Source organism: Oncorhynchus keta, chromosome 28 (genome assembly GCF_023373465.1).
Source record: "Oncorhynchus keta strain PuntledgeMale-10-30-2019 chromosome 28, Oket_V2, whole genome shotgun sequence".
NCBI lineage: Eukaryota > Metazoa > Chordata > Actinopteri > Salmoniformes > Salmonidae > Oncorhynchus > Oncorhynchus keta.
This window is the reverse complement of record NC_068448.1, coordinates 61,513,020-61,540,550: the sequence shown is the minus strand read 5'-3', so window position 1 is coordinate 61,540,550 and position 27,531 is coordinate 61,513,020. Positions and strand designations below refer to the sequence as shown.

General features: G+C 47.2%; 1 protein-coding gene across 1 annotated transcript in view; it reads right to left on the bottom strand.

The window, feature by feature from the left end:
* dok6 (docking protein 6) overlaps positions 1-27,531 on the bottom strand; it is a 97,103-nt gene that overhangs the window by 38,966 nt on the left and 30,606 nt on the right. Inside the window, exons 3-7 of the mRNA XM_052483476.1 lie at positions 27,366-27,480; positions 12,217-12,336; positions 8,431-8,620; positions 6,000-6,138; positions 5,101-5,209 (exon numbers count right to left, since the gene is read on the bottom strand). Coding sequence (XP_052339436.1) covers positions 5,101-5,209; positions 6,000-6,138; positions 8,431-8,620; positions 12,217-12,336; positions 27,366-27,480 — 673 coding nt within the window. The remainder of the gene's footprint in view (positions 1-5,100; positions 5,210-5,999; positions 6,139-8,430; positions 8,621-12,216; positions 12,337-27,365; positions 27,481-27,531) is intronic.

Below are 27,531 nucleotides of genomic sequence, written 5' to 3'. Positions count from 1 at the left end.
ATCAACATGTTAAAGGTGCAAACAGAGGGAAAAATGACCTGTACTCCACACACAGAGACGTGTACAATGTTCTCCCTCACCCTCCATTTGGTAAATCTGACCACAACTCTATCCTCCTGATTCCTGCAAAAAAATGTAGGAATCACCATTGACTCAGTCTATAAAAAAGTGGTCAGATGAAGCAGATGCTAAACTACAGGACTGTTTTGCAATCACAGACTGGGACATGTTCCGGGATTCTTCCGGTGGCATTGAGGAGTACACCACATCAGTCACTGGCTTTATCAATAAGTGCATCGAGGATGTCGTCCCCACAGTGACTGTACATACATACTCCAACCAGAAGCCATAGATTACAGGTAACATTCACACTGAGCTAAAGGGTAGAGCTGCCGCTTTCAAGGTGCGGGACTCTAACCCGGACGTTTACAGGAAATCCTGCTATGCCCTGTGACGAACTATCAAACAGGCAAAGCATCCATACAGGGCTAAGATTGAATCATACTACACCAGCTCCGACACTCGTCTTATGTGGCAGGGCTTGCAAACTATTACAGACTACAAAGGGAAGCACAGCCACGAGCTGCCCAGTGACACGAGCCTACCAGACAAGCTAAATCACTTCTACGCTCGCTTCGAGGCAAGCAACACTGAGGCATGCATGAGAGCACCAGCTGTTCTGGACGACTGTGTGATCAAGCTCTCCGTAGCCGACGTGAGTAAGACGTTTCTTTAAACAGGTCAACATACACAAGGCTGCAGGGCCAGACGGATTACCAGGACGTGTGCTCCGGGCATGTGCTGACCAACTGGCAGGTGTCTTCACTGACATTTTCAACATGTCCCTGATTGAATCTGTAATACCAACATGTTTCGAGCAGACCACCATAGTCCCTATGCCCAAGAACACAAAGTCACCCTGCCTAAATGACTACAGACCCATATTACCCACGTCCGTAGCCATGAAGTGCTTTGAAAGGTTGGTAATGGCTCACATCAACACCATTATCCCAGAAACACTAGACTCACTCCAATTTGCATACCCCCCAAACAGATCCACAGATGATGCAATCTCTATTGCACAACTGCCCTTTCACCCCTGGACAAAACACTTATGTGAGAATGCTATTCATTGACTATAGCCCAGCATTCAACACCATAGTACCCTCAAAGCTCATCACTAAGGTAAGGATCCTGGGACTCAACACCTCCCTCTGCAACTGGATCCTGGACTTCTTGATGGGCCGCCCCCAGGTGGTGAGGGTAGGTAGCAACACACCTGCCACGATGATCCTCAACACTGGAGTTCCCCAGGGGTGCGTGCTCAGTCCTCTCCTGTACTCCCTATTCACCCACGACTACATGGCCAGGCACGACTCCAAAACCATCATTAAGTTTGCAGACGACACAACAGTGGTAGGCCTGATCACCGACAACGACGAGACGGCATATAGGGAGGAGGTCAGAGACCTGGCCAGGTGGTGCCAGAATAACAACCTATCCCTCAACTTAACCAAGACTAAGGAGATGATTATGGACTACAGGAAAAGGAGGACCGAGCGCGCCCCCATTCTCATCGACGGGGCTGTAGTGGAGCAGGTTGAGAGCTTCAAGTTCCTTGGTGTTCACATCAACAACAAACTAGAATGGTCCAAACACACCAAGACAGTCGTAAAGAGGGCACGACAAAGCCTATTCCCCCTCAGGAAACTAAAAAGATTTGGCATGGGTCCTGAGATCCTCAAAAGGTTCTACAGCTGCAACATCGAGAGCATCCTGGCCGGTTGCATCACTGCCTGGTAAGGCAATTGCTCAGCCTCCGACCGCAAGGCACTTCAGAGGGTAGTGCGTACGGCCCAGTACATCACTGGGGCTAAGCTGCCTGCCATCCAGGACCTCTACACCAGGCGGTGTCAGAGGAAGGTCCTAAAAATGGTCAAAGACCCCAGCCACCCCAGTCATAGACTGTTCTCTCTACTACCGCATGGAAAGCGGTACCGGAGTACCAAGTCTAGGACAAAAAGGCTTCTCAACAGTTTTTAAGACTCCTGAACAGGTAATCAAATGGCTATCCGGACTATTTGCATTGTGTGCTACCCCCCAAACCCCTCTGTTACGCTGCTGCTACTCTCTGTTTATTATATATGCATAGTCACTTTAACTATAGATTCATGTACATACTACCTCAATTGGCCCGACCAACCAGTGCTCCCGCACATTGGCTAACCGGGCTATCTGAATTCCGTCCTGCTACCCACCACCCATCAACCCCTCTTTACGCTACTGCTCCTCTCTATTCATCATATATGCATAGTCACTTTAACCATATCTACATGTACATACTACCTCAATCAGCCTGACTAACCAGTGTCTGTATGTAGCCTCGTTACTTTTATAGCCTCGCTACTGTATATAGCCTTGCTACTGTATATAGCCTGTATTTTTACTGTTGTTTTATTTCTTTACTGACCTATTGTTCACCGAATACTTTTTTTGCACTATTGGTTAGAGCATGTAATTAAGCATTTCACTGTAAGGTTTACACCTGTTGTATTCGGGGCACGTGACAAATAAACTTTGATTTGATATAAACTTCCGACATCAACTGTAGGTAGGGGTAAAGTGACTAGGCAACAGGATATATAATAGACAGTAGCAGCAGTGTATGTGGTGAGTGTGAAAGTGTGTGTGTGACTGTGTGTGTGTGTGTGTGTGTGGCGTCAGTAGGCATGTGTGTGCATGGTATGTGTGTGTGGGCGTATGTAGTGTGTGTGTGTTGGGGTGTCAGTGTAAGTATGTGTGAGTGTGTGGGTAGAGTCCGGTGTGTGTACATAGAATAAGTGCAAGAAAGTTAGTGCAAAAAAGGGCCAATGCAGGTAGTTTGGGTAGTAGAGATTTGATTAGCTATTTAGTCATTTTGCTTAGAAGTCTTATGTCTTATGGTCTTATGGTTTAGAAGCTGTTCAAGGACCTGTTAGGTCCAGACTTGGTGCATTGGTAACTCTTGCCGTGCGGTACCAGAGAGAACATTTTGTGGCCTGGGTGGCAATTATTTTGACAATAATTTTGTCCTTCGGCCCCAGTGATGTTCTCGGCCCCAGTGATGTTCTGTGCCATACCCACTACCCTCTATAGCGCCTAGCGGTCGGATGCCAAGACGTTGCCATACCCACCACCCTCTATAGCGCCTAGCGGTCTGATGCCAAGACGTTGCCATACCCACCACCCTCTATAGTGCCTAGCGGTCGGATGCCAAGACGTTGCCATACCCACCACCCTCTATAGCGCCTAGCGGTCGGATGCCAAGACGTTGCCATACCCACTACCCTCTATAGCGCCTAGCGGTCGGATGCCAAGACGTTGCCATACCCACTACCCTCTATAGCGCCTACCCTCTATAGCGGTCGGATGCCAAGACGTTGCCATACCCACTACCCTCTATAGCGCCTAGCGGTCGGATGCCAAGACGTTGCCATACCCACTACCCTCTATAGCGCCTAGCGGTCGGATCGGATGCCAATGCCAAGAGTTGCCATACCCACTACCCTCTATAGCGCCTAGCGGTCGGATGTCAAGAAGTTGCCATACCCACTACCCTCTATAGCGCCTAGCGGTCCAAGGATGCCCCACTAGAGCGTTGCTTGCCATACCCACTACCCTCTATAGCGCCTAGCGGTCGGATGCCAAGACGTTGCCATACCCACTACCCTCTATAGCGCCTAGCGGTCGGATGCCAAGACGTTGCCATACCCACTACCCTCTATAGCGCCTAGCGGTCGGATGCCAAGAAGTTGCCATACCCACTACCCTCTATAGCGCCTAGCGGTCGGATGCCAAGAAGTTGCCATACCCACTACCCTCTATAGCGCCTAGCGGTCGGATGCCAAGACGTTGCCATACCCACCACCCTCTATAGCGCCTAGCGGTCGGATGCCAAGAAGTTGCCATACCCACTACCCTCTATAGCGCCTAGCGGTCGGATGCCAAGAAGTTGCCATACCCACTACCCTCTATAGCGCCTAGCGGTCGGATGCCAAGACGTTGCCATACCCACTACCCTCTACCCTCTCGGATGCCAGCGCCCACTACCTCTATAGCGCCTAGCGGTCGGATGCCAAGAAGTTGCCATACCCACTACCCTCTATAGCGCCTAGCGGTCGGATGCCAAGAAGTTGCCATACCCACTACCCTCTATAGCGCCTAGCGGTCGGATGCCAAGAAGTTGCCATACCCACTATGCCCCCATACCCACTACCCTCTATAGCGCCTAGCGGTCGGATGTCAACGTTGCCATACCCACTACCCTAGCGCCTAGCGGTCGGATGCCAAGACGTTGCCATACCCACTACCCTCTATAGCGCCTAGCGGTCGGATGCCAAGACGTTGCCATACCCACCACCCTCTATAGCGCCTAGCGGTCGGATGCCAAGACGTTGCCCCATACCCACTACCCTCTATAGCGCCTAGCGGTCGGATGCCAAGAAGTTGCCATACCCACTACCCTCTATAGCGCCTAGCGGTCGGATGCCCAAGACCAAGAAGTTGCCATACCCACTACCCTCTATAGCGCCTAGCGGTCGGATGCCAAGAGCGTCGGATGCCATTGCCACCCACCCTCTATAGCGCCTAGCGGTCGGATGCCAATAAGTTGCCATACCCACTACCCTCTATAGCGCCTAGCGGTCGGATGCCAAGAAGTTGCCATACCCACTACCCTCTATAGCGCCTAGCGGTCGGATGCCAAGACGTTGCCATACCCAGCGCTGATGCAGCCAGTCAAGATGCTCTCGATGGTGCAGATGAGCATGTTGTATGTCTGACATGTCATATTGTAATCCTACATGATTAGCTGTGTTTTAAATATTTGCCGTTGTGGGAAGACATACAACCATTAATTTATTTGCTGGTTGTCATAAAATCACTGATTGACTTAAGAGTTGCCGATTTTGATACTGTTACACTGTCCTGTTGAACTACAGGGGTATTGAATATTACTTGCAATATTACCAGCAGGTAGCATTACTGGTAATGTGTTCCTGCGTGCGTGTGCGTGTTCAGATAATGCTGTTGGGCTGCCTAGCTGAGCTCTGCTGTTTGTACCTTGGTAGCTGTAGATGTCTCCCACGCTGTTCTGGCGCATTATGTGATGCCAGTAGGCACTGCGAGGCAGAGAAATGGACTTGGTTAACGTTGTCTGGTTGGAGTGGGTCTGAAACAGAGACAACAACAACAACATCATCTTCAGTGTGTTGGGCTGCGTCCCAAATGGCAGCTGACGGTCTCTATAGTGCACTACTTTAGACCACTAGTTTTGATAGGGATTAGGGTGCAATTTGGGATGCAATTGTTATCTCTGGGTATAGTCACCTCTAGGGAATGCAAAGTAGGAAAAACAGCCACAGGCATTACAGGTAGCTACTGCATATTGTGGACAAATGACATGCAGTACAAATTCACAACATTTGATCAATACCATGATATGAAAGCTAAACGTGTGTTTTAAACTACAGTCACTGCAATTTTCTCTTTCAATTATATCGAGTACATCTCTTTAGAACCTAAAAGTCCTATTTGTGGTATGATGACCCATAACCACTGTGTCCACTGTCCACTGTGTTCCACAACCTCTTCATGTAATTCATGTATTTCAGTATACTCTGCAGTATTCCCATATGGAGGGAGTCCAGGAACATGGCCATATGGCCAGGGCTCATCAAGCCTTAGAAAACCATACGTAAATACAGCATACTGACCATAGAGAGAGGAAAGAAGCATAGGCCATATCCACAGGGAATTTGTGTGTGTGTGTGTGTGTGTGTGTGTGTGTGTGTGTGTGTGTGTGTGTGTGTGTGTGTGTGTGTGTGTGTGTGTGTGTGTGTGTGTGTGTGTGTGTGTGTGTGTGTGTGTGTACTATGTCTGTCTGTGTGTGCGTGTGTGTGTACTATGTGTGTCTGTGTGTGTGTGTGTGTGTGTGTACTATGTGTGTCTGTGCGTGTTACCTGTGAGCTCTTCTTCATCTCTACCATCATCCTCTCATGTTGCTGTGCGATGGACAGGGTGGCTGAGTGGACTCTCTGGTAGATTATCTCTCCCTCCCGCGTTTGGAACGTAAACAGACCCTCCCCCGTGTCACACATCCTAGAGACAGAGAGAGTGGGGACGGGAGACAGTGGGGAGGTGGAGAGAGAGGGGGGAGAGAGAATGGGGAGGGGAGAGAGAGGGGGGAGAGAGAGTGGGGAAGGGAGAGAGAGGGGAGGGAGTGGGGAGGGGAGGGAGAGTGGGCAGGGGAGAGAAAGTGGGGAGGGAGAGAGAGGGGGAGAGAATGGGGAGGGAGAGAGAGGGGAGGGAGAGAGAGGGGAGGGGGAGAGAGAGTGGGGAGGGGAGAGAGAGGGGGGAGTGGGGAGGGAGAGAGAGAGTGGGTAGGGGAGAGAAAGTGGGGAGGGGAGAGAGAGGGGGAGAGAATGGGGAGGGGAGAGAGAGGGGGGAGAGAGAGGGGGAGGGGAGAGAGAGGGGGAGAGAGAGTGGGGAGGTGGAGAGAGAGGGGGAGAGGGAATAGGGGGAGAGAGAGTGGGGAGGGGAGAAAGAGGGGGAGAGAGAGTGGGGAGGGGAGAGAGAATGGGGAGGGGAGAGAAAGTGGGGAGGGGAGAGAGGGGGGGGAGTGGGGCGGGGAGACAGAATGGGGAGGGGAGAGAGTGGGGAGGGGAGACAGTGGGGAGGTGGAGAGAGAGGGGGAGAGAGAATGGGGAGGGGAGGGAGAGTGGGGAGGTGGAGAGAGGGGGAGAGAGAATGGGGAGGGGAGAGAGAGTGGGGGAGAGAGAGAGAGGGAGGGGAGAGAGAGAGTGGGGGGAGTGCAGGGGGAGAGGGGGGAGAGAGAGAGGGGAAGGGAGAGAGAGTGGAGGGTGGGGAAGAGAGGGGGAAGAGGGGGGGGGCAATAGAGTTTTATTTCAGATACGTACACAGGTTAGAACACACAGAGAAAACATGAGGTACAGATATGCCTACAGAAAGCAGATACACCCTGTCATCTCATAGCCTGGAGGGGGTGGAACATGTGGATATGCTGACATGTTTAGAGTTCAAACTTCTTTTGAAAAAGTTTTGACTATTCCCAAAGTAACTCTGTGTGTGTGTGTGTGTGTGTGTGTGTGTGTGTGTGTGTGTGTGTGTGTGTGTGTGTGTGTGTGTGTGTGTGTGTGTGTGTGTGTGTGTATATGTGTGTTGTTTATCAGGACCCATGTGACCAGTTTTCCTCTCCTGTTGATAAACCGGTCCCAGATCTAGGAGAGATGTGAATGGGTTAGGGTTAGGGTCAGATCCAGGACAGATGTGAATGGGTTAGGATTAGGGTCCGGTCCAGGAGAGATGTGAATGGGTTAGGGTCAGATCCAGAAGAGATGTGAATGGTTTAGGATTAGGGTCAGATCCAGAAGAGATGTGAATGATTTAGGATTAGGGTCAGATCCAGAAGAGATGTGAATGGGTTAGGATTAGGGTCAGATCCAGGAGAGATGTGAATGGGTTAGGATTAGGGTCCGGTCCAGGAGAGATGTGAATGGGTTAGGGTCAGATCCAGAAGAGATGTGAATGGGTTAGGGTCAGATCCAGGAGAGATGTGAATGGGTTAGGATTAGGGTCAGATCCAGAAGGGATGTGAATGGGTTAGGATTAGGGTCAGATCCAGAAGAGATGTGAATGGGCTAGGATTAGGGTCAGATCCAGGAGAGATGTGAATGGGTTAGGATTAGGGTCCGGTCCAGAAGAGATGTGAATGGGCTAGGGTCAGATCCAGGAGAGATGTGATTGGATTAGGGTCAGATCCAGGAGAGATGTGAATGGGTTAGGATTAGGGTCCGGTCCAGAAGAGATGTGAATGGGGTAGGGTCAGATCCAGGAGAGATGTGAATGGGGTAGGGTCAGATCCAGGAGAGATGTGAATGGGTTAGGGTCAGATCCAGGAGAGATGTGAATGGGGTAGGGTCAGATCCAGGAGAGATGTGAATGGGTTAGGGTCAGATCCAGGAGAGATGTGAATGGGTTAGGGTCAGATCCAGGAGAGATGTGAATGGGTTAGGGTCAGATCCAGGAGAGATGTGAATGGGTTAGGGTCAGATCCAGGAGAGATGTGAATGGGTTAGGGTTCGATCCAGGAGAGATGTGAATGGGTTAGGGTCAGATCCAGGAGAGATGTGAATGGGTTAGGGTTCGATCCAGGAGAGATGTGATTGGGATTGGGAGGTGACCGTGTGTCACTGTGAGCACACCCTCCTGTCTCATTGGTGAACTTGATGGATTCTCTCTCTCTCTCTCTCTCACACACACACACACACACACACACACACACACACACACACACACACACACACACACACACACACACACACACACACACACACACACACACACACATACACACACACAAAACAAACATACCTTCCCGACTCGAAAGTGAACCAAGTGGAGTCTCGTCCGTATCTCCTCAGTGAGTTGAGGGGCCACATAACCAGTTTGACGCGGGCGTTGTGGATGTCCCACAGGTAGATGTTCTCATGGGTGATCTGCATCGTACACTCCCCATAGATGTCCATGTTGGGAGTGGGCATCAGGTACACGTTGAACCGCTCTGGAAAAAAACCAACACAGCAATTTTTTAAAAGGACAGAATAACAAGGTAGATGTGTTACAAAGGTGAGCATTGGACTTTTGGACAGAATCTATTGCAGTCCTTTCATTTGGACTGTTTTGAACCACTTTTCAAGTTTCCATTCAGCTTGTAGCGAAGGCTACGAATCAATGTTCTCAAAGGACACATAAAAACATGGTCCTTCAGTAGTCATCAGAGGGTTATATCAGGTGGGTTTGGGGAGTATGGACCGACAGAATAACAGACAGACACAGTATCAGTGGTCTCATCTGTTTGCCAGAAACCATTACTGTATCTGACAGAGCCCATACAGTAGGATACACTCCATCCTAATTTAAAAAAATGTCAAAAACTGACTCCATCTAAAAACATCCCAGTATCAGCAGTTTTGGGACTTTGACTTTTGTACACTTCTGGCTATATGAGTCACTAAAATAACTTTCTTCACTTGATCATTGAAAAGGCATTTGAGTCCATGCTGTTGTAGAGCCGACTTAAAATCCAGAATTATCATTCAAACCAGCTTGCATAAGCATGAAATCCATGCATTGAATGGACAAAAAAAGACAGCTCCTTACAAAATCTTAACTTCATTCAAATTATGAAAAATGGATGAGGCAGACAGAAAAAGTTATAAGAAAGTAAAATGAACATAAAATTGAATAGTTCTTAGAGGCCGCTCTCTGCTCAGCGCAAATTGACTTTACATAACAGACTGATAAAGACTAAAGTAATAAAGACGTGCTCCTAGAAAAATTACATCATTCTCATTAAGGACTATTATTTTCCTATTTCCTTGAGAGAGAGAGAGAGAGAGATAAAGAGAGAGAGAGAAAGGGAGATATAAAGAGAGAGAGAGAGAGAGAGAGAGAGAGAGAGAGAGAGAGAGAGAGAGAGAGAGAGAGAGAGAGAGAGAGAGAGAGAGAGAGAGAGAGAGAGAGAGAGAGAGAGAGAGAGAGAGAGAGAGAGAGAGAGAGAGAGAGAGAGAGAGAGAGAGAGAGAGAGAGAGGGAGAGAGAGAGAGAGAGATAAAGAGAGAGATAAAGAGAGAGAGAGAGGGGTAGAGAGAGAGAGATATATTTAAAGAGAGAGAGACAGAGAGTACAGTGAGCGTTGTGAAAGTCAGCGTCCAGTTGCTAAGGAGTAGCGGAAGAAGTCTCAACAGTATTTAAATGTTGTCTCTCTTCGTCTCCTTTGCTTCATCTAAACTGACTCCAGCGGGACAGGTGGTACTGTAGCTTCATCTAAACTGACTCCAGCGGGACAGGTGGTACTGTAGCTTCATCTAAACTGACTCCAACGGGACAGGTGAATTTGTAGCTTCATCTAAACTGACTCCAGCGGGACAGGTGAACTGTAGCTTCATCTAAACTGACTACAACGGAACAGGGAGTACTGTAGCTTCATCTTAACTGACTCCAGCGGGACAGGTGGTACTGTAGCTTCATCTAAACAGACTCCAACAGGACAGGTGTTACTGTGGCTTCATCTAAAATGACTACAACTGGACAGGTGGTACTGTAACAAATCTCCCTCATTACTCTTTCATCATAATTATTCAACCTGTTTTCTCTATCTGTTCAGGTGAAGGAAAGCAGACAAGGAGAGGAAGCCACTTTAAACTATCGAGACGCACCCCACGCCGTTGTCATAGTTTTTTCAAGCCAGCCAACCAGATCCTGTACCTACTGGAGACCTCCTCAGCCTCAATCACTTTAACCAGCTGGAGTCTCTACTAGAGACCTCATCATCCCCAGTCACTTTAACCAGCTGGAGTCTCTACTAGAGACCTCCTCAACCCCAATCAATTTAACCAGCTGGGGTCTCTACTAGAGACCTCCTCATCCCCAATCACTTTAACCAGCTGGAGTCTCTACTACAGTCCTCCTCATCCCCAATCACTTTAACCAGCTGGAGTCTCTACTAGAGACCACCTTATCCCCAATCACTTTAACCAGCTGGAGTCTCTACTAGAGACCTCAGCCCCAATCACTTTAACCAGCTGGAGTCTCTACTACAGACCTCCTCATCCCCAATCATGTTAACCAGCTGGAGTCTCTACTAGAGACCTCCTCAGCCCCAATCACTTTAACCAGCTGGAGTCTCTACTAGACATCTCCTCAGCCCCAATCACTTTAACCAGCTGGAGTCTCTACTAGAGACCTACTCAGCCTCAATCACTTTAACCAGCTCTCAGAGAGCTCTTCATAATCTACATTAATACTCACTAATTATGCCTAATGTTTCAAAAGAACAGCCATGAGTCTAGAGTGAGGACTGATGAAATGGCAATGTAATATGATGAGGCTATTTTTAGGAGCAGCGAGAAAATGAACTTTGATTTAATTATCAGCCCCTGTAGTTGGGTGATCACTAATTGAAGTCTAACTGCAGAGGGTGGAGTTTTGTCCCATTTTAGTATATGTGCTGCAGAGACAAGCACAAGTGTTTAGCGTTCTATTTCTGTTGTTGTTTCTCTTTCTTTCTTCACACACCGCACCACTTCGATGTTATGAATACAAATCAATATTTCCCTGTCATTTTACATCGACGCTGAGGGAGAGAGAAATACATGTTATTACTGTTCATTGAACTAGATGGGCTGCTCAGATTCATTCGGATTCATATCGATTTTTTCAAACGAGGGCAGAGCACAAAGTTATGTGTAAATGCAATTGTAGGCGTCCTGTAAGAGGTTGTTAGGGGAGTAAAAACACAAATGAGACCTTGGGCCAGATTCTTGATTCTTTCATTTCCAAAGCCAGTCTATAAAACACACACACACGCACACACACACACACACACACACACACACACACACACACACACACACACACACACACACACACACACACACACACACACACACACACACACACACACACACACACACACACACACATGCAGTCATTTCCACAGCTAGTCTACAAATGAATAGACATTCCCCATTTAATAACAGCTATACCTTTCTTTCCTCCTTCCCATTTCTCTATTTCTATTTCCTGGATGGGGGGGAAGTGATTTCATGGCCTCAGCCCCAGCAGATATAATCTCATTCATTTTTGTGACAAGCTTCATTATGAGGGGAGCCAGTGATGCACTCAGCACCTCTCATTAGGGGAAGACAGCCACACACATACACGTGCACATTACACACGTTCACAGATACCACTCTGCTCCCGTACATATACGCATGCAACACTGGTTCACACACACACACACACACACACACACACACACACACACACACACACACACACACACACACACACACACACACACACACACACACACACACACACACACACACACATAGATAAAGATGCACACAAACACACACACAGACCTCTGTTGCACTAACATTTCTGGGCTGGTAATGAAACCGTCTACAAGTGCTGGGATGGTTGGGGGGGAAATATCGACCCAAAATGGTCTCTGTTGGCAGGGACTAATTGGAGACTCACCGTTTCCCTATCACAAACCTCTGAGGACTCAGTTGCACTCAAACATATCCAGTTTGGGGCAGGATTGACCCAAAATGGCCTCCATTAGCTGGGGTTCTAATTGGGGACTCACCGCTCTGCTCCCGCTGCACCCCCGCTGCTAACAGGTCTGGTTCTCCCAGACTGATGTCATTCAGTCGGCTTCCTAGGCACTCCACACACAGCAGCTTGTACCACTCCTCTGCATCCAGCTCTAAACACAGAGTTAAAACAAGAGTTAAACACACAGGCAGAAATACACACTCCACACACAGCAGCTTGTACCACTCCTCCGCATCCAGCTCATACAAAGTTAGAAAAGTACACACACACACACACACACACAGATGAATCATACAGCATGCACTGTGGACTAAAAAAGCCCCCCGGACGTGAGTATCAGGTAGTGGTAACCTGGAGAAAATCAATCTGATTGATTCTCTGCTGATGAAAAGAGTCAAGCAGTTCATGAACACAAAACACCAGATGAATGCTGCATTTCCTCTCTCTCTTCTGCTATCCCATCTTTCTCCCCTCTGACCACTCTCAACACTGCCCTCCCTAACCCTCTCTCTCTTCCCTCTCTCCTCTCCTCTCTCCTATACTGTACTCCTACAGCACTTGACCACCAGACCCCTGATATACACGGCCATCAATTATTTGTTCCAAGCTAAATCACAAGATATTGTACATAGAGCAGATTTTTAAAGGACCATAGAGTTCCGTCTCTATTCTTTTTTTCCCAATAAAAAATGGAGCATTGTGGTAACTGTGACAACCGCAATCTGTACTGTACTTCTAAAGCACATCCAGTACAGATCTGGGATAAGGCCATAAAGCATTTTTTCTCGGATAGATTTGATCAACAAGCAGAACACAGGGGGATCAACTGACATTCTTAACACCAGAAAATCAATAGCTTATTATCCCAATAGGGTGATATAATTAAACGGTGGGAAGCCTGGGTGTAGAAAACAATTAACAGGATTGATCTCTAAGGAAATTGTGTGAATGCATCCGAAAATAATTATCTCGGAGCAACAGTGACAATCTTTTAATCAAACCCATACAAGTCGATAATATCTCCTCTCTCTTAATCAGTTACACACACCTTATCTCTCTCCGAGGCACACATGCACACACAAACAGGAACAGGAAGATGAACATGAACACACACAAACACATACACCACATACGCTGCCGTGTGCACAAGTCTCGAAAAGCTCAACTCGGGCACTCTTGGCAGTGGTGAGGGAAGAGGAGGGGTGTTATTGAATTGTTTAATTAACCACTAAGTGGAGGCTGATGGTTTCATGAATCAAATTCTCACTCCCTCACACAGCAAACAGAAAGACAGTTGTTGGTGAATACCAATGTCTTCCTCTAAAGATGGAGAAAGCTCTGTTTACAATGGAAAGTAAGATTCCAGACTGTAGAATGTGGATGAGAGTTACTGAGCTATGAAATGAGAGTCAGACTGAGTTGTTTATCTGTGTGTTGTCTACTTCTCCCTGGTCTCTTCCCAAAGGAGCTCCAGGACATGGCACTGTGGTCACTGATGTGTATAGAGATGCATGTGGAACTGTGTGTGTGTGTGTGTGTACACTCTTAAAAACAAAAGTGCAAATTGGAACCAAATAATGTTATTGAGAGTGATGCCATAGTGATGCATTAGTGATGCCATAGTGATGCATTAGTGATGCCATAGTGATGCCATAGTGATGCCATAGTGATGCATTAGTGATGCCATAGGGGAACCCTTTTAGAGTCTCTGAAGAACCATAAATGGGATGGTTCTTTGAAAAAACCATTTGGGGATTTTTATTTGCATAGTTCCCAGGATGCCTTTCGGGTTCATTTTCAAGGTACTTGTACCACTCATGACTTTTTGCTAGTGACATAGACATGGTTGTTGATTTCATTCATTAAAATGTCATTCTTAAATAATATATGCCATTTAGCTGACGCTTTTATCCAAAGCGACTTACAGTCATGTGTGCATACATTCTACGTATGGGTGGTCCCGGGAATCGAACCCACTACCCTGGCGTTACAAGCGCCATGCTCTACCAACTGAGCCACAGAAGGACCAGAAAGACAATACAGCCCAGTTTTACCCTAATACAGTGGCCTGAAACTCATAGTTTACAGAACACACAAGGCATGCAAGTCACACTATGCTGGCATGCAAGTCACACTATGCTGGCATGCAAGTCACACTATGCTGGCATGCAAGTCACACTATGCTGGCATGCAAGTCACACTATGCTGGCATGCAAGTCACACTATGCTGGCATGCAAGTCACACTATGCTGGCATGCAAGTCACACTATGATGGCATGCAAGTCACACTATGCTGGCATGCAAGTCACACTATGCTGGCATGCAAGTCACACTATGCTGGCATGCAAGTCACACTATGCTGGCATGCAAGTCACACTATGCTGGCATGCAAGTCACACTATGCTGGCATGCAAGTCACACTATGCTGGCATGCAAGTCACACTATTGCAAAACAATGTGTAATTCCAATTGGAATCCAGACTAGGGATATACACCATTTAGAATTTTTATTCACCTGCATTTGGAATGACTACCAGGCTCGGAAAGACTAAGATATAACAGGTGCAATGAGTCCTAATAACACATTGGAACAGTTTAGAAAAATGTATGTTATTTATATTTGAGTAGCATAAGTTTAATTAATCAATAAACATCCATGCAAAAACATAGATATTGAAAGAAACAATTCTGAAAATCCACCTGCAAAAGAGCATGCTGGGGAATATGATAGTGATGGCCATGGTTTTGGTTCAACTCTAGTTATTAACACCAACTCTGGGGTTCTTTTACACCACTGATTAACTGTTGAATTAACCCTAGAAATGTTACACTGAAAACTCAACACTAGTTAACACTGGACAAATTGCTGTGTGCTATGAAAGGGACATATTTGCAGGCTTCAATAGACATTTCAAGAACCTTTAAGAATTCTGAAGAAGCGTAGATGCCACATCAAAAACCCCACACTTAACTCAAAGTTGTTTTTATGCGGCAACAGTGCTCCAAGGAACCTTAAGAGCTGAGGAAGAACCACTTAAGAACCTTCATTTGGAAATGGGTAAAGTGGGTAAAGGGTCTGTTCCCTAGACTGACCTTGCCTGAGGTTGTGGCCTTGTTCATCCGCACACACACACACACACACACACACACACACACACACACACACACACACACACACACACACACACACACACACACACACACACACACACACACACACACACACACACACACACACCACACACACACACACACACACACGCACATACACACACACACACTGATAAATCTCTGTACTTAAGAGCCTCGGTCCATTTCACGCACATACTGAGCCTGTGTCCTCTGATAAAGTCTAAACTCACACACTGTAAGAGCTCTCTTGTGGAAAATCACATAAACAAACACTTTATCTGAGCCTGTGTCAACTCTGGGAAAGAGAAGAAGAGAGAGCGAGTCAGGGGAGAAACTCAGACAGAGAGTAGAGAGAGAGCCGAGTGGAAAATCACATAAACAAAGAGAGAGAGAGAGGAGCCTGGACAGAGACAGAGGAGAAGAGAGAGAGAGAGAGAGAGAGTGAGGAGAGAGAGAGAGAGAGAGAGAGAGAGAGAGAGAGAGAGAGAGAGAGAGAGAGAGAGAGAGAGAGAGAGAGAGAGAGAGAGAGAGAGACTTTTGACTTTTGGTCTTGCTTTATTGAAACATTCTTAATTCATTTAAAACTCACCCCCCACTCCTAAAATAAATAAAAAAATAAAAATAAAAATACACAAAAACCATCTCCTACAACCGTATATCCAAAACATCTTCCCAGCAATACAGACAGCCCCCCAACACACCATATCTCCTCAAACATCTCCACACATTTGATCATTTTATAGAACTCAAACTCAACCCTAAGGCGCGCAGAGACCATCCCATGAAACAGTAGTAAAGGGTCTGTTATCCCCCACCTTTGACCCTGTTCCTCCTTGTTAGCCAAATAGCTAACTTTGCCTGAGCAAACAGAAAATTCAACAAAACACATTTTTCTTTCTCCTTACTCGAATACCTGTATCCCATTATAAACATCCCAACAGCAAAAACCACCCCCAACCTGTCACACAGACATTCCAACAGAGACATTAATGGCATTAACCTGGTGCACACAGAAAACACATGAATTACAGTTTCTTTCATTTGACAGAAAGGACACCCCTGCCCAATTCCCGGATCAACCCGTGCCAACCAGCTGTTAGTGGCCAGGGCTCCATGAAGAACCCTCCACTGGAGGTCCCCTGACCTCTTTGGTACTGGGGGTTTGTAGAGAGCCCTCCATCTAAAACCCACCATACTCTCCGCCCCCACATACCCCTGCCACTGATGTGCCTTCACTCCTGTTAGGCTTCTAATGCTCCTCACCTTAACGCAGAGGTTGTAGAGGGCTTTACCTCCCACCCCCTCAAACTCCCCCAGGCTCGGAGTGTTAAAATCTAACAAGTCCTCCAGACCCCCTTGCCAGTCTCCAGTCTCTGCCGTCACCTGCAGTGGCGGGAACATTGGTGGCCCCTCTCCCTTTGGCCTCTCAAACACCCCCCTTACCGGCTCAGACAGTGCCTCCTGGACCTCCTCCAGGAATCTCTCCAGCAGCCTAAGAGACGTTATTCCTGTTTGTTGCGCCAAGACCTCCGGGGTTTTCCACCCCTCCTCTCCCAGCAGTCTCAGGTCACCCAGCCTTTGTAAACCCCCTGCCATCAGTTGCCTCTGCAGGGTGGCCGACTGAACCGATCTCAAAGGGATGGCTGGGTTGTGGAAGATGGGCTCCTCCCACACCCACTGCCCAGGCTCCACACCCCCTTCTCGTGTGGGCCTTAGCAGCTGCCAGGCCCTCAGCACCGCAGAGTAAAACTCTGAGAGACCTGCTGTACTCAGCCTCTCCAGCTTCATGAGGAACAGCTGCCGGTCCAACCCTAATCCGCCAGCTCTCCTCAGCAGCGCATGCTGGTTCCCTCCAGCCAACATCAGTGTGGTACAGCAGTCTCTGCACCGCCTTTAGTCTGAAAGCAGCCATCCTGCTCTCCAGTTCCACCAGGCCCTGTCCTCCTTCGTGGACGGTCATGTACAAAACTGCTGCCTTCAGCCAGTGATGTCCTGACCAAAAAAAGTCCACCAGCTTGCGTTGCAGGTCTGCAAGCAGACCGGCGGGGGGTTGAGGACAGCCAGTTTATGCCACAAGGAAGATGCCACCAGGTTGTTGATTATCAGCACCCTCCCTCTATATGACACTTGGGACAGGAGCCACCTCCACCTGGCCAGTCTTGACACCACTGCCTGTGTCAGCCCCTCCCAGTTCTTGCTGACCCACCTCTCCGAGCCCAGGTACACCCCCAACACTTTAAGCCCTTCACAACCCCACTGCAAACCCCTGGAAGCAGAGGAGGAGCCCTATCCCCCATGCCCCACATAACAGAGCTTTGCTCTTTCCCAGTTTACCTTAGCTGATGAAGCTCCCTCATACACCTTCAGACTGGTCTCTAGTTCCTGCATATCTTGCCCATCCCTGACCATCACAGAAACATCATCTGCATATGCTGAGACTGCAATTCCTGTCACCACATCCATGCCTGTCCAGCACACTCCCCGCAGTCTCCTGCGTAGCAGTCCTAAAAAGGCTCAATGGCTAGTGTGTACAGCTGCCCAGATAGAGGGCATCCTTGTCTAATGCCCCGTCTCACCCAGACTGGCCTACTGAGCCCCCTCCCACCTTAACCATACATGACGCCCCAGCATACAACAGCTTCACACAGGTCACAAAACTCTTCCCAAACCCAAACACAGACATCACATTAAACAGATACTCATGATCCACTCTATCAAAAGCCTTCTCTTGATCTAAAGAGACCAGTCCAAAGTTCACATTAGAACCTCTCGACAAGTCCAACATGTCCCTAATCAAGAACAAGTTGTCCGTGATTGAGCGTCCCGGTACACAATATGTCTGGTCCTTGTGTATTATAGAGTCCAGATGGGACTTCAGTCTGTTAGAGAGGACCTTGGCAAAAATCTTGTAGTCCGCACAGAGTAACGCCACAGGCCTCCAGTTCTTAAGTTCACACAAGTCCCCTTTTTTGGGCAGGAGAGTCAGAGCCGCCCGACGGCAGCTCATCGGCAACTCTCCTACCCCTATGCATTCTCGCAACACGCAAAAGAAATCCTGTCCAATTGTTCCCCAGAATTTTTGTAAAATTCCACTGGAAGTCCATCAACCCCGGGTGCACGACCGGGGACATCTGGGTTACTGCCTCTGCCAGTTCATGTGACAACAGAGGAATGTCCATTTCATCCCTCTGTGCCCGAGAGAGCTTAGGGAGTCCTGCGAACAAGACCTGAGCACACATAGGATCACACATTTCTGCCCTATACAATTCAGTATAAAACTCCACAGTCCGCTCCCGCATCTCCCCCACCACAGAGGTCACCCGCCCATCAGACAGCCGTAGACAATGCATACCCTTGGCTTCACTGCTCTGTCTTTCCAAACCAAAGAAGAAGGAGCTGGGAGCATCCATCTCCTTGAGCATGGAGAACCTAGCTCTTACAAGTGCTCCCTTTGCTTTAACCTGGAAAAAACTGCCCAGGTCCCTACGTACCGGCTAAGTTAGCCTGGAGGCCTACATTGCCTTGCCCCACCATCTCTACCTCCATCTCACTAATACACCGCTCTAGTTCCCCCAACACTCTCCTTGCCTCTGAGGATGAGAGAGCTGTGTACTGTTGACAGAAAAGCCGAATTTGCACTTTCCCCACATCCCACCACTGACTCAGAGACTCATACTCCTCTCTTCGCTGCCCCCATCTTTCCCAAAAGTCTGGAAACCTGAGCAAAAAGTGGCATCTTGTAAGAGCTTTACATTGAACTTCCAATAAGATGCCTGCCGGGGCCCTGGTGAAATAGACAGCCGAGCCATGGTTATGTGGTGATCCGAAAACCCCACTGGGAGAATGGTAGCACTCAGAAGCCTATTGCTCTGATTCCTGGACATGTAAAAACGATCAAGTCGAGCTGCACTCACCCTAGCCCCAAAAACCTTCACCCACGTATACTGTCTTGTGTTTGGATGTTTAGTTCTCCAAACATCCACTAGGTCAAACTGATTAAAGATGTCCCTTAACACTCCCACTGACACTGAATGAGGCTCTTCCCCATTTCTGTCTTTTGTAAAATCCATTGTACAGTTCCAGTCACCTCCGATCACCAGCGTCTCCTCAGGCGCTACTTGTGAGAGTTCCTGTCTAAGACTCCCAAATAGAACCCCTCTTTCTCTCCCTGTGTTAGGCGCATACACATTTATAAAGACAAAACACATGTTGTTAATTTCTGCTTTAACAACAAGCAACCTACCCTACACACCTCCTTTGAGGAGCAAATTTTTACAGCCAGACCCGGTGCAAAAAGGACTGCCACCCCTGCACTAAGATTTGTCCCATGGCTCAACACACTTGCCCCTTTCCACCAGAGCCCCCAATCAACTTCATTCACCACATCACTATGCGTCTCCTGCAGAAACAACACCTGTACTTGTTTATGTTTTACATATTCACTCAACACACTCCTCTTTCCCGCATCTCTGGCGCCATTTATATTGAGCGAGCCTACCCGAAGAGTCTCCATAAGAAGTGGGAGAAAAGCCAGCAGAGAAATAGACCAATAGCAAAGCTCAAAAAGCCCCAGTGTCAGTAAGAAATTAAACATTTAAACAGTGTCTGAAGGTAAACCTTTACGCACTGTTGTGACCCACTTCCTCAACCTAAACCGTTTCTTGGGTGAGAGGACACCATGCCCCTCATTTCTCATAGCATGTTGTACTGATCTTACAAACTTTCTAGGATCAGGAAAAAAGCCTCAAGATTAACTTTTTTCCCCTTAGTCTCATTCAGGAACCTTGTCAGTTCTCTCAACGTGTACTTAGACCCCTCTGGTTGACTGGCTGTCAGCTCCGGGCCAATTGAAGAGGAGTCTGAAAAAATACCTCCTCATCCTCTTCCTCAGACTCACTTTCCTCCTCTTCTCTATCTCCCACCCTGACCACCTGCCCTTTCTCTCTGGTTAGGGCCTCACCCACAGCAACAGGCAACATTTCCATGGTGCCTTTGTCCACACCCTTTTTCTTTTCCTCTTGACACCCTCCTCCTCCTCCCCTAATCTCTTACACTTCCCACTATACTCTCCTCATCCACTAGAATAACCTGACTAGACGCAGTATCATCTGCACCACCTCCATAGCATGACTAGGGCCAGCCTCAGCTACAACACCCTCCATAGCATGACTAGGGCCAGCCTCAGCTACAACACCCTCCATAGCATGACTAGGGCCAGCCTCAGCTATACCACCCTCCATAGCATGTCTAGGCCCAGCCTCAGCTACCCCACCATCTCTAGCCTGACTAGACCCAGCCTCAGCTACCCCACCATCTCTAGCCTGACTAGACCCAGCCTCATCTACACCACCATCTCTAGACTGACTAGGCCCAGCCTCTGCTGTCTGCATCTCCTTACCCCCTGCATTTTCACCTCGATTTCCCCTTGCGCTCGTACCCTCCCCTTGTCTATGGCCTTTATGTGGGCACGCAAAGCTCTTGTGCCCCAAATCCCCACATTCAAAACACCGTAGACTATCTGTGCTGGCAAAACCTGCATAGAGCCCTTCCCCATGCCTCACTTTAAAATGCACATTTAGCTGTTGCTCATTATTGTTCAGAAACATAAACACTTGCCTCCTGAATGAAACAACGTGCTTAACGGCATCTGCCTGAAAACCTGCTGACAGTACACGGAAACCGCTAGCAAACTTACCAAAACGACTCAGCTCTTTCCTAATTTGATCATCCGTAATAAACGGAGGCAAATTTGCCACTACAACTCTTGTTGAAGGGGTAGAGAGAGTGAAATTGACACCAACACATCCCTTACAAATATTCCGCTAGCAATTAGCCTACCGACCAAATTAGCTCTTTTCATGAACACAACCACCGCCTTGTTCATTCTAGAAGCAGAATGTATAAACTCAGCTCCTACCTGTTCACCGACCGCGAGCAGAACCTCCTCCACCTTAACTCCGTTCTCAGGAACACACCTGAAACCATGCTGAATCGACAGCGTCTCTTGCGCACTAGGCTGAGAAGCCATTGCGCACACTATACCTTGCAACCCCCGGAATGTTACTCTGTCCTCTTCCACCCTAACTTTGAAAAAAGAAACTTTGGATACCGCTAAAAACAAATATTGCATTAACCCTCCACCATAGAAAATAACATGTAAAGAAAAGAATAGAATCAAGAAAGTTAGTTAGGATAGAGCTTTCCACACCAAACACTCAAACTCCAAAACACCCAGCATGCACCGAGAGAGAGAGAGAGAGAGAGAGAGAGAGAGAGAGAGAGAGACAGAGAGACAGAGAGAGAGAGAGAGAGAGAGAGAGAGAGAGAGAGAGAGAGAGAGAGAGAGAGAGAGAGAGAGAGAGAGAGAGAGAGAGAGAGAGAGAGAGAGAGAGAGAGACAGAGAGAGAGAGAGAGAGAGAGACAGAGAGAGAGAGAGAGAGAGAGAGAGAGACAGAGAGAGAGAGAGACAGAGAGAGAGAGAGAGAGAGAGAGAGAGAGAGAGAGAGAGAGAGAGAGAGAGAGAGAGAGAGAGAGACAGAGAGAGAGAGAGAGAGAGAGAGAGAGAGAGAGAGAGAGAGACAGAGAGAGAGAGAGAGAGAGAGAGAGACAGAGAGAGAGAGAGAGAGGGAGAGAGAGAGAGAGAGAGAGAGAGAGAGAGAGAGAGAGAAGAGAGAGAGAGAGAGAGAGAGAGAGACAGAGAGAGAGAAAGAGAGAGAGAGAGAGAGAGAGAGAGAGAGAGAGAGAGAGAGAGAGAGAGAGAGAGAGAGAGAGAGAGAGAGAGAGACAGAGAGAGAGAGAGAGAGAGAGAGAGAGAGAGAGAGAGAGAGAGAGAGAGAGAGAGAGAGAGAGAGAGAGAGAGAGGGACAGAGAGACAGAGAGAGAGAGAGAGAGAGAGAGAGAGAGAGAGAGAGAGAGAGACAGAGAGAGAGAGAGAGAGAGAGAGAGAGAGAGAGAGAGAGAGAGAGACAGAGAGAGAGAGAGAGAGAGAGAGAGAGAGAGAGAGAGAGAGAGAGAGAGAGAGAGAGAGAGAGAGAGAGAGACAGAGACAGAGAGAGAGAGAGAGAGAGAGAGAGAGAGAGAGAGAGAGAGAGAGAGAGAGAGAGAGAGAGAGAGAGAGAGAGAGAGAGAGAGAGAGAGAGAGAGAGGGGGGGGGTGGAAGAGATAAGAGATCTAGACATCAGTTTTTTAAAAACTAGCAGTGTGAAGGAGCAAGAGGGAGTGAGAGAGAAAAGAGGCTGACACTGGCACAGTACCACAGAGAGAGCACAGGAAGTGAAGGACACTGGGAGGGCAGCTTCCTGCATGGGGTGGACATGGGAGAGAAATAGAGAAAGTGTGTGCGTGCGTGCCTTAAGGCTGGCCGGCATGGCCAAAATATCATATCATGATATTTGTGAAGGTATGACTGTATTTGACTGTATTTTTTATAAAAGTTGCAGATATGCTTCATAAGTAATTGTTTTATACTGTTCAATCAAAAACAAAATCAGCATACATGTATGTAGTAATTACTACATTTGTTTTGTCTTTGTATGTCTCTATATTGTGAAAAATGTACAGTTTTCTTTATCAGAATAGTTACTCTCCTCTATAACTACGTTTCCATCCAATAGCGACAGATTTTTATGCAATTATTCTAAAATCTGCATAAAAAGAATATGCCCACTTTCCCACCAGAGATGTGCTTCCATCAAATGGACTTGTTTCTGATGAAAGGCTGTACGTGATGACGTAGCTGCACATCAAAATACCTTTGTGGTTCAATTCCCATGTACTGCATAAAAAGTGAAATGGGTTTCCATGGCAATTTTCTACTCTACTGAGTGGTTTCCCACAGACAATGTTGGGTTATATAGCGAGTGTGCCCACGTTGGTATTGACAAGTGCGCTCTAGCCAACAGCTTACAGATACAGTGCGGGTATAGCCTACATCAGTGGTTCCCAACGTTTATCGGTTACTGTACCACCAACTGAATTCTGCTCTGCTCGGAGTACCCTTCAAGTACCCCCTGCGGATAGGCCAAGTCCCCCCAGAGTCCTAGTAACACTTGCATACATTATGAGATTTTTATAGACAAAAGAGCAAGATCATTTTTTATTTGTCACCATAATAAGACTGTCACGTTGGTATAAAGGGTTCGGGAGACAGGCGCAGGAATGCGTAATAGGGGTTTAATTTACACCCAAATTATGGCACACCATGTAAAGGCACGGGGACGAAGACCAAGCAAACACGATGCAAAACACAGGGTTGAAACCCAAACAAAAGAGCGAGGATTACCTCGAATAAATACACATGTGCACAATGATTAACACACGGGACGAAACCCGTAATCATCTGCGCAATCCACAATGGCACGAAAGCCAAAACACACAGCACAGGTTCTCACATGCACCAACGGACATAGTAACAATAATCCAACAGCCCAATGGAACCCAAAGGGCACACTTATACAATAACTAATCAGTGGGAATAGGGGACAGGTGTGCGTAATGAAAGCTCCGGAGGGATCCGTGACAGAGACCCTCAGTATTTATTGGAAAGGACCCAAATCGTAGTTGGTGGACCACACAACATCGCGTGACTCCAAGTTTACTTCCATATGATTGGTTATCAATCAGTATTTATCAATCAATATTTACACATTAGTGTTTACACCAACATTTCTAGCATAATTCATTTTACAGACACAAAATGATCCCAGCTTGTCTAGCATATTTAGTTTCAGCACTCAGTTATTACATTTAATAAACAAAACATTGATATACTGTTACAGTGGGGTAAAAAAGTATTTAGTCAGCCACCAATTGTGCAAGTTCTCCCACTTAAAAAGATAATTTTCATCATAGGTACACTTCAACTATGACATACAAAATGAGAAAGAAAATCCAGAAAATCACATTGTAGGATTTTTTATGAATTTATTTGCAAATTATGGTGGAAAACAAGTATTTGGTCATCTACAAACAAGCAAGATTTCTGTCTCTCACAGACCTGTAATTTTGTCTTTAAGAGGCTCCTCTGTCCTCCACTCGTTACCTGTATTAATGGCACCTGTTTGAAGTTGTTATCAGTATAAAAGGCACCTGTCCACAACCTCAAACAGTCACACTCCAAACTCCACTATGGCCAAGACCAAAGAGCTGTCAAAGGACACCAGAAACAAAATTGTAAACCTGCACCAGCTTGGGAAGACTGAATCTGCAAAAGGTAAGCAGCTTGGTTTGAAGAAATCAACTGCGGGAGCAATTATTAGGAAATTGAAGACATACAAGACCACTGATAATCTCCCTCGATCTGGGGCTCCACGCAAGATCTCACCCAGTGGGGTAAAAATGATCACAAGAACGGTGAGCAAAAATTCCAGAACCACACGGGGGGACCTAGTGAATGACCTGCAGAGAGCTGGGACCAAAGTAACAAAGCCTACCATCAGTAACACACTACGCCGCCAGGGACTCAAATCCTGCAGTGCCAGACGTTTCCCCCTGCTTAAGCAAGTACATGTCCAGGCCTGTCTGAAGTTTGCTAGAGAGCATTTGGATGATCCAGAAGAAGATTGGGAGAATGTCATATGGTCAGATGAAACCAAAATATAACTTTTTGGTAAAAACTCAACTCGTCGTGTTTGGAGGACGAAGAATGCTGAGTTGCATCCAAAGAACACCATACCTACTGTGAAGCATGGGGGTGGAAACATCATGCTTTGGGGCTGTTTTTCTGCAAAGGGACCAGGACGACTGATCCGTGTAAAGTAAAGAATGAATGGGGCCATGTATCGTGAGATTTTGAGTGAAAACCTCATTCGATCAGCAAGGGCAATGAAGATGAAACGTGGCTGGGTCTTTCCGCATGACAATGATCCCAAACACACAGCCCGGGCAACGAAGGAGTGGCTTCTTAAGAAGCATTTCAAGGTCCTGGAGTGGCCTAGCCAGTCTCCAGATCTCAACCCCATAGAAAATCTTTGGAGGGAGTTGAAAGTCTGTGTTGCCCAGCAACAGCCCCAATACATCACTGCTCTAGAGGAGATCTGCATGGAGAAATGGGCCAAAATACCAGCAACAGTGTTTGAAAACCTTGTGAGGACTTACAGAAAACGTTTGACCTCTGTCATTGCCAACAAAGGGTATATAACAAAGTATTGAGATAAACTTTAGTTATTGACCAAATACTTATTTTCCACCATAATTTGCAAATAAATTCATTAAAAATCCTACAATGCGATCTTCTGGATTTTTTTTTCCTCATAGTCATAGTTGAAGTGTACCTATGATGAAAATTACAGGCCTCTCTCGTCTTTTTAAGTGGGAGAACTTGCACAATTGGTGGCTGACTAAATACTTTTTTTGCCCCACTGTATGTAAGGTAAATTAAACATCCAAACTGGTCGGTATATACTAAAATGCGGTTCACCGCCCAGCCCTAGTGTGCATGTGTGTGATTGAGTGCAGGAAGTGAAGTACCATGTGTTGGACACGGGAGACACATCCCTCCATATGGCAAGGGACTCCAGGAAGAGGGAGGGAGGGAGGGGTCAGCAGCGTAACTGTGAGCTTTGTGTGTTTGATCGTTTGTTTGTTTGTTTGTTTGTTTGTGTGTGTGTGTGTGTGTGTGTGTGTGTGTGTGTGTGTGTGTGTGTGTGTGTGTGTGTGTGTGTGTGTGTGTGTGTGTGTGTGTGTGTGTGTGTGTGTGTGTGTGTGTGTGTGTGTGTGTGTGTGTGTGTGTGTGTGTGTGTGTGTGTGTGTGTTGGAGAGAGATAAATAGAGAGAGAGAGAGAGGAGGGAGAAAGGGATAGGAGAGAGAGACATAGAGAATGGTGTGAGGGGAGAGGGGAGTGAGTGGAGATAGAGTTCACTGCACCCCATAAGGCACATAATCTATCCCCTGAGATCCACTGCTACAGCTCACAACAGCACATCAGCACACGTGCACACGCACACACACTCACACAGGCACTAAAATCACCTGCAACTTGTCTACAGCAGATCACTGTCCTTGTTTGTTTGTGTATGTCTCTTCCACCCAGTGCCCAATTAACTACTGTTTACTTCTCTGTTTGTGACATTACAGGAGAGGAGAGAAGAAGAAAGATAAGAGAATGGGAGAGGAGACGAATGGGGAGGATAGGATAGGATAGGAGAGGAGAGGAGAGGAGAGGAGAGGAGAGGAGAGGAGAGGAGAGGAGACGAATGGGGAGGATAGGATAGGATAGGATAGGATAGGATAGGATAGGATAGGATAGGATAGGAGAGGAGAGGTGCTAATATCTCTGCAGGACCACTACTCACGCTATTTATCTCTCATCCCCAATGTCTCTCTCTCTCTACCTCTAATCCCTATCACTCTCATTCACTCTTCCCAATCATTCTCTCTCTCTCTCTCTCTCTCTCTCTCTCTCTCTCTCTCTCTCTCCCTACCTCTATCCCTATCCCTCTCATACACTCTTCCCAATCGTTCTCTCTCACTCTCTTTCCCTCCCCATCCCGTTATCACTATGAATCCAATATCCATCCTCCTCTATCTCTCCGTGTTTCTCTTTAGTTCTCTATAAAGACTCTTAACACTATTAACTCAGCCAGTCCCTGCAGCAGAATTCATTACAACCTATCAGATCACAGCATTCTGCTCTACCAGGACCCAGAGGATGCAACCATATATATATAATACCCAAGTACCCCTCCACACAAACCCACACACACACCCACCCGTCTTAGCTAATACAGTACAGAATCACATGTCTGGCGCTTGGAATACCTTCAGCACTTAATTGTCTTTCTCTCTCTCTCTCTCTCTCTCTCTCTCTCTCTCTCTCTCTCTCTCTCTCCCTCTCTCTCCTCTCTCTCTCTCTCTCTCTCTCTCTCTCTCTCTCTCTCTCTCTCTCTCTCTCTCTCTCTCTCTCTCTCTAACCTATCCCTTCTCTGTTCTTTTCTCTCTTCTATTGCTTTCTCCCTCTCTCTCCCCCGTACTCTTCATCCCTCCCCCCTTCTTCATCCACCATCCCTCCCTCCCTGCCCCCCTCCGTTCCCCAGCGTTGCATTGCTTACCTGACTCACAGGCAAATGTCTTGGAAGTCTCGTCGTAGAAGATGATTGCCATTGCGTGTTTCTTGGTCTCCCGGGGCATCCGTGTAATGTTCTTGATATTGTGAAGCTCCGTGATCTAAGACAAACAGAACAACTAAACATTAGCCAAATCAACAAGACGACAGCT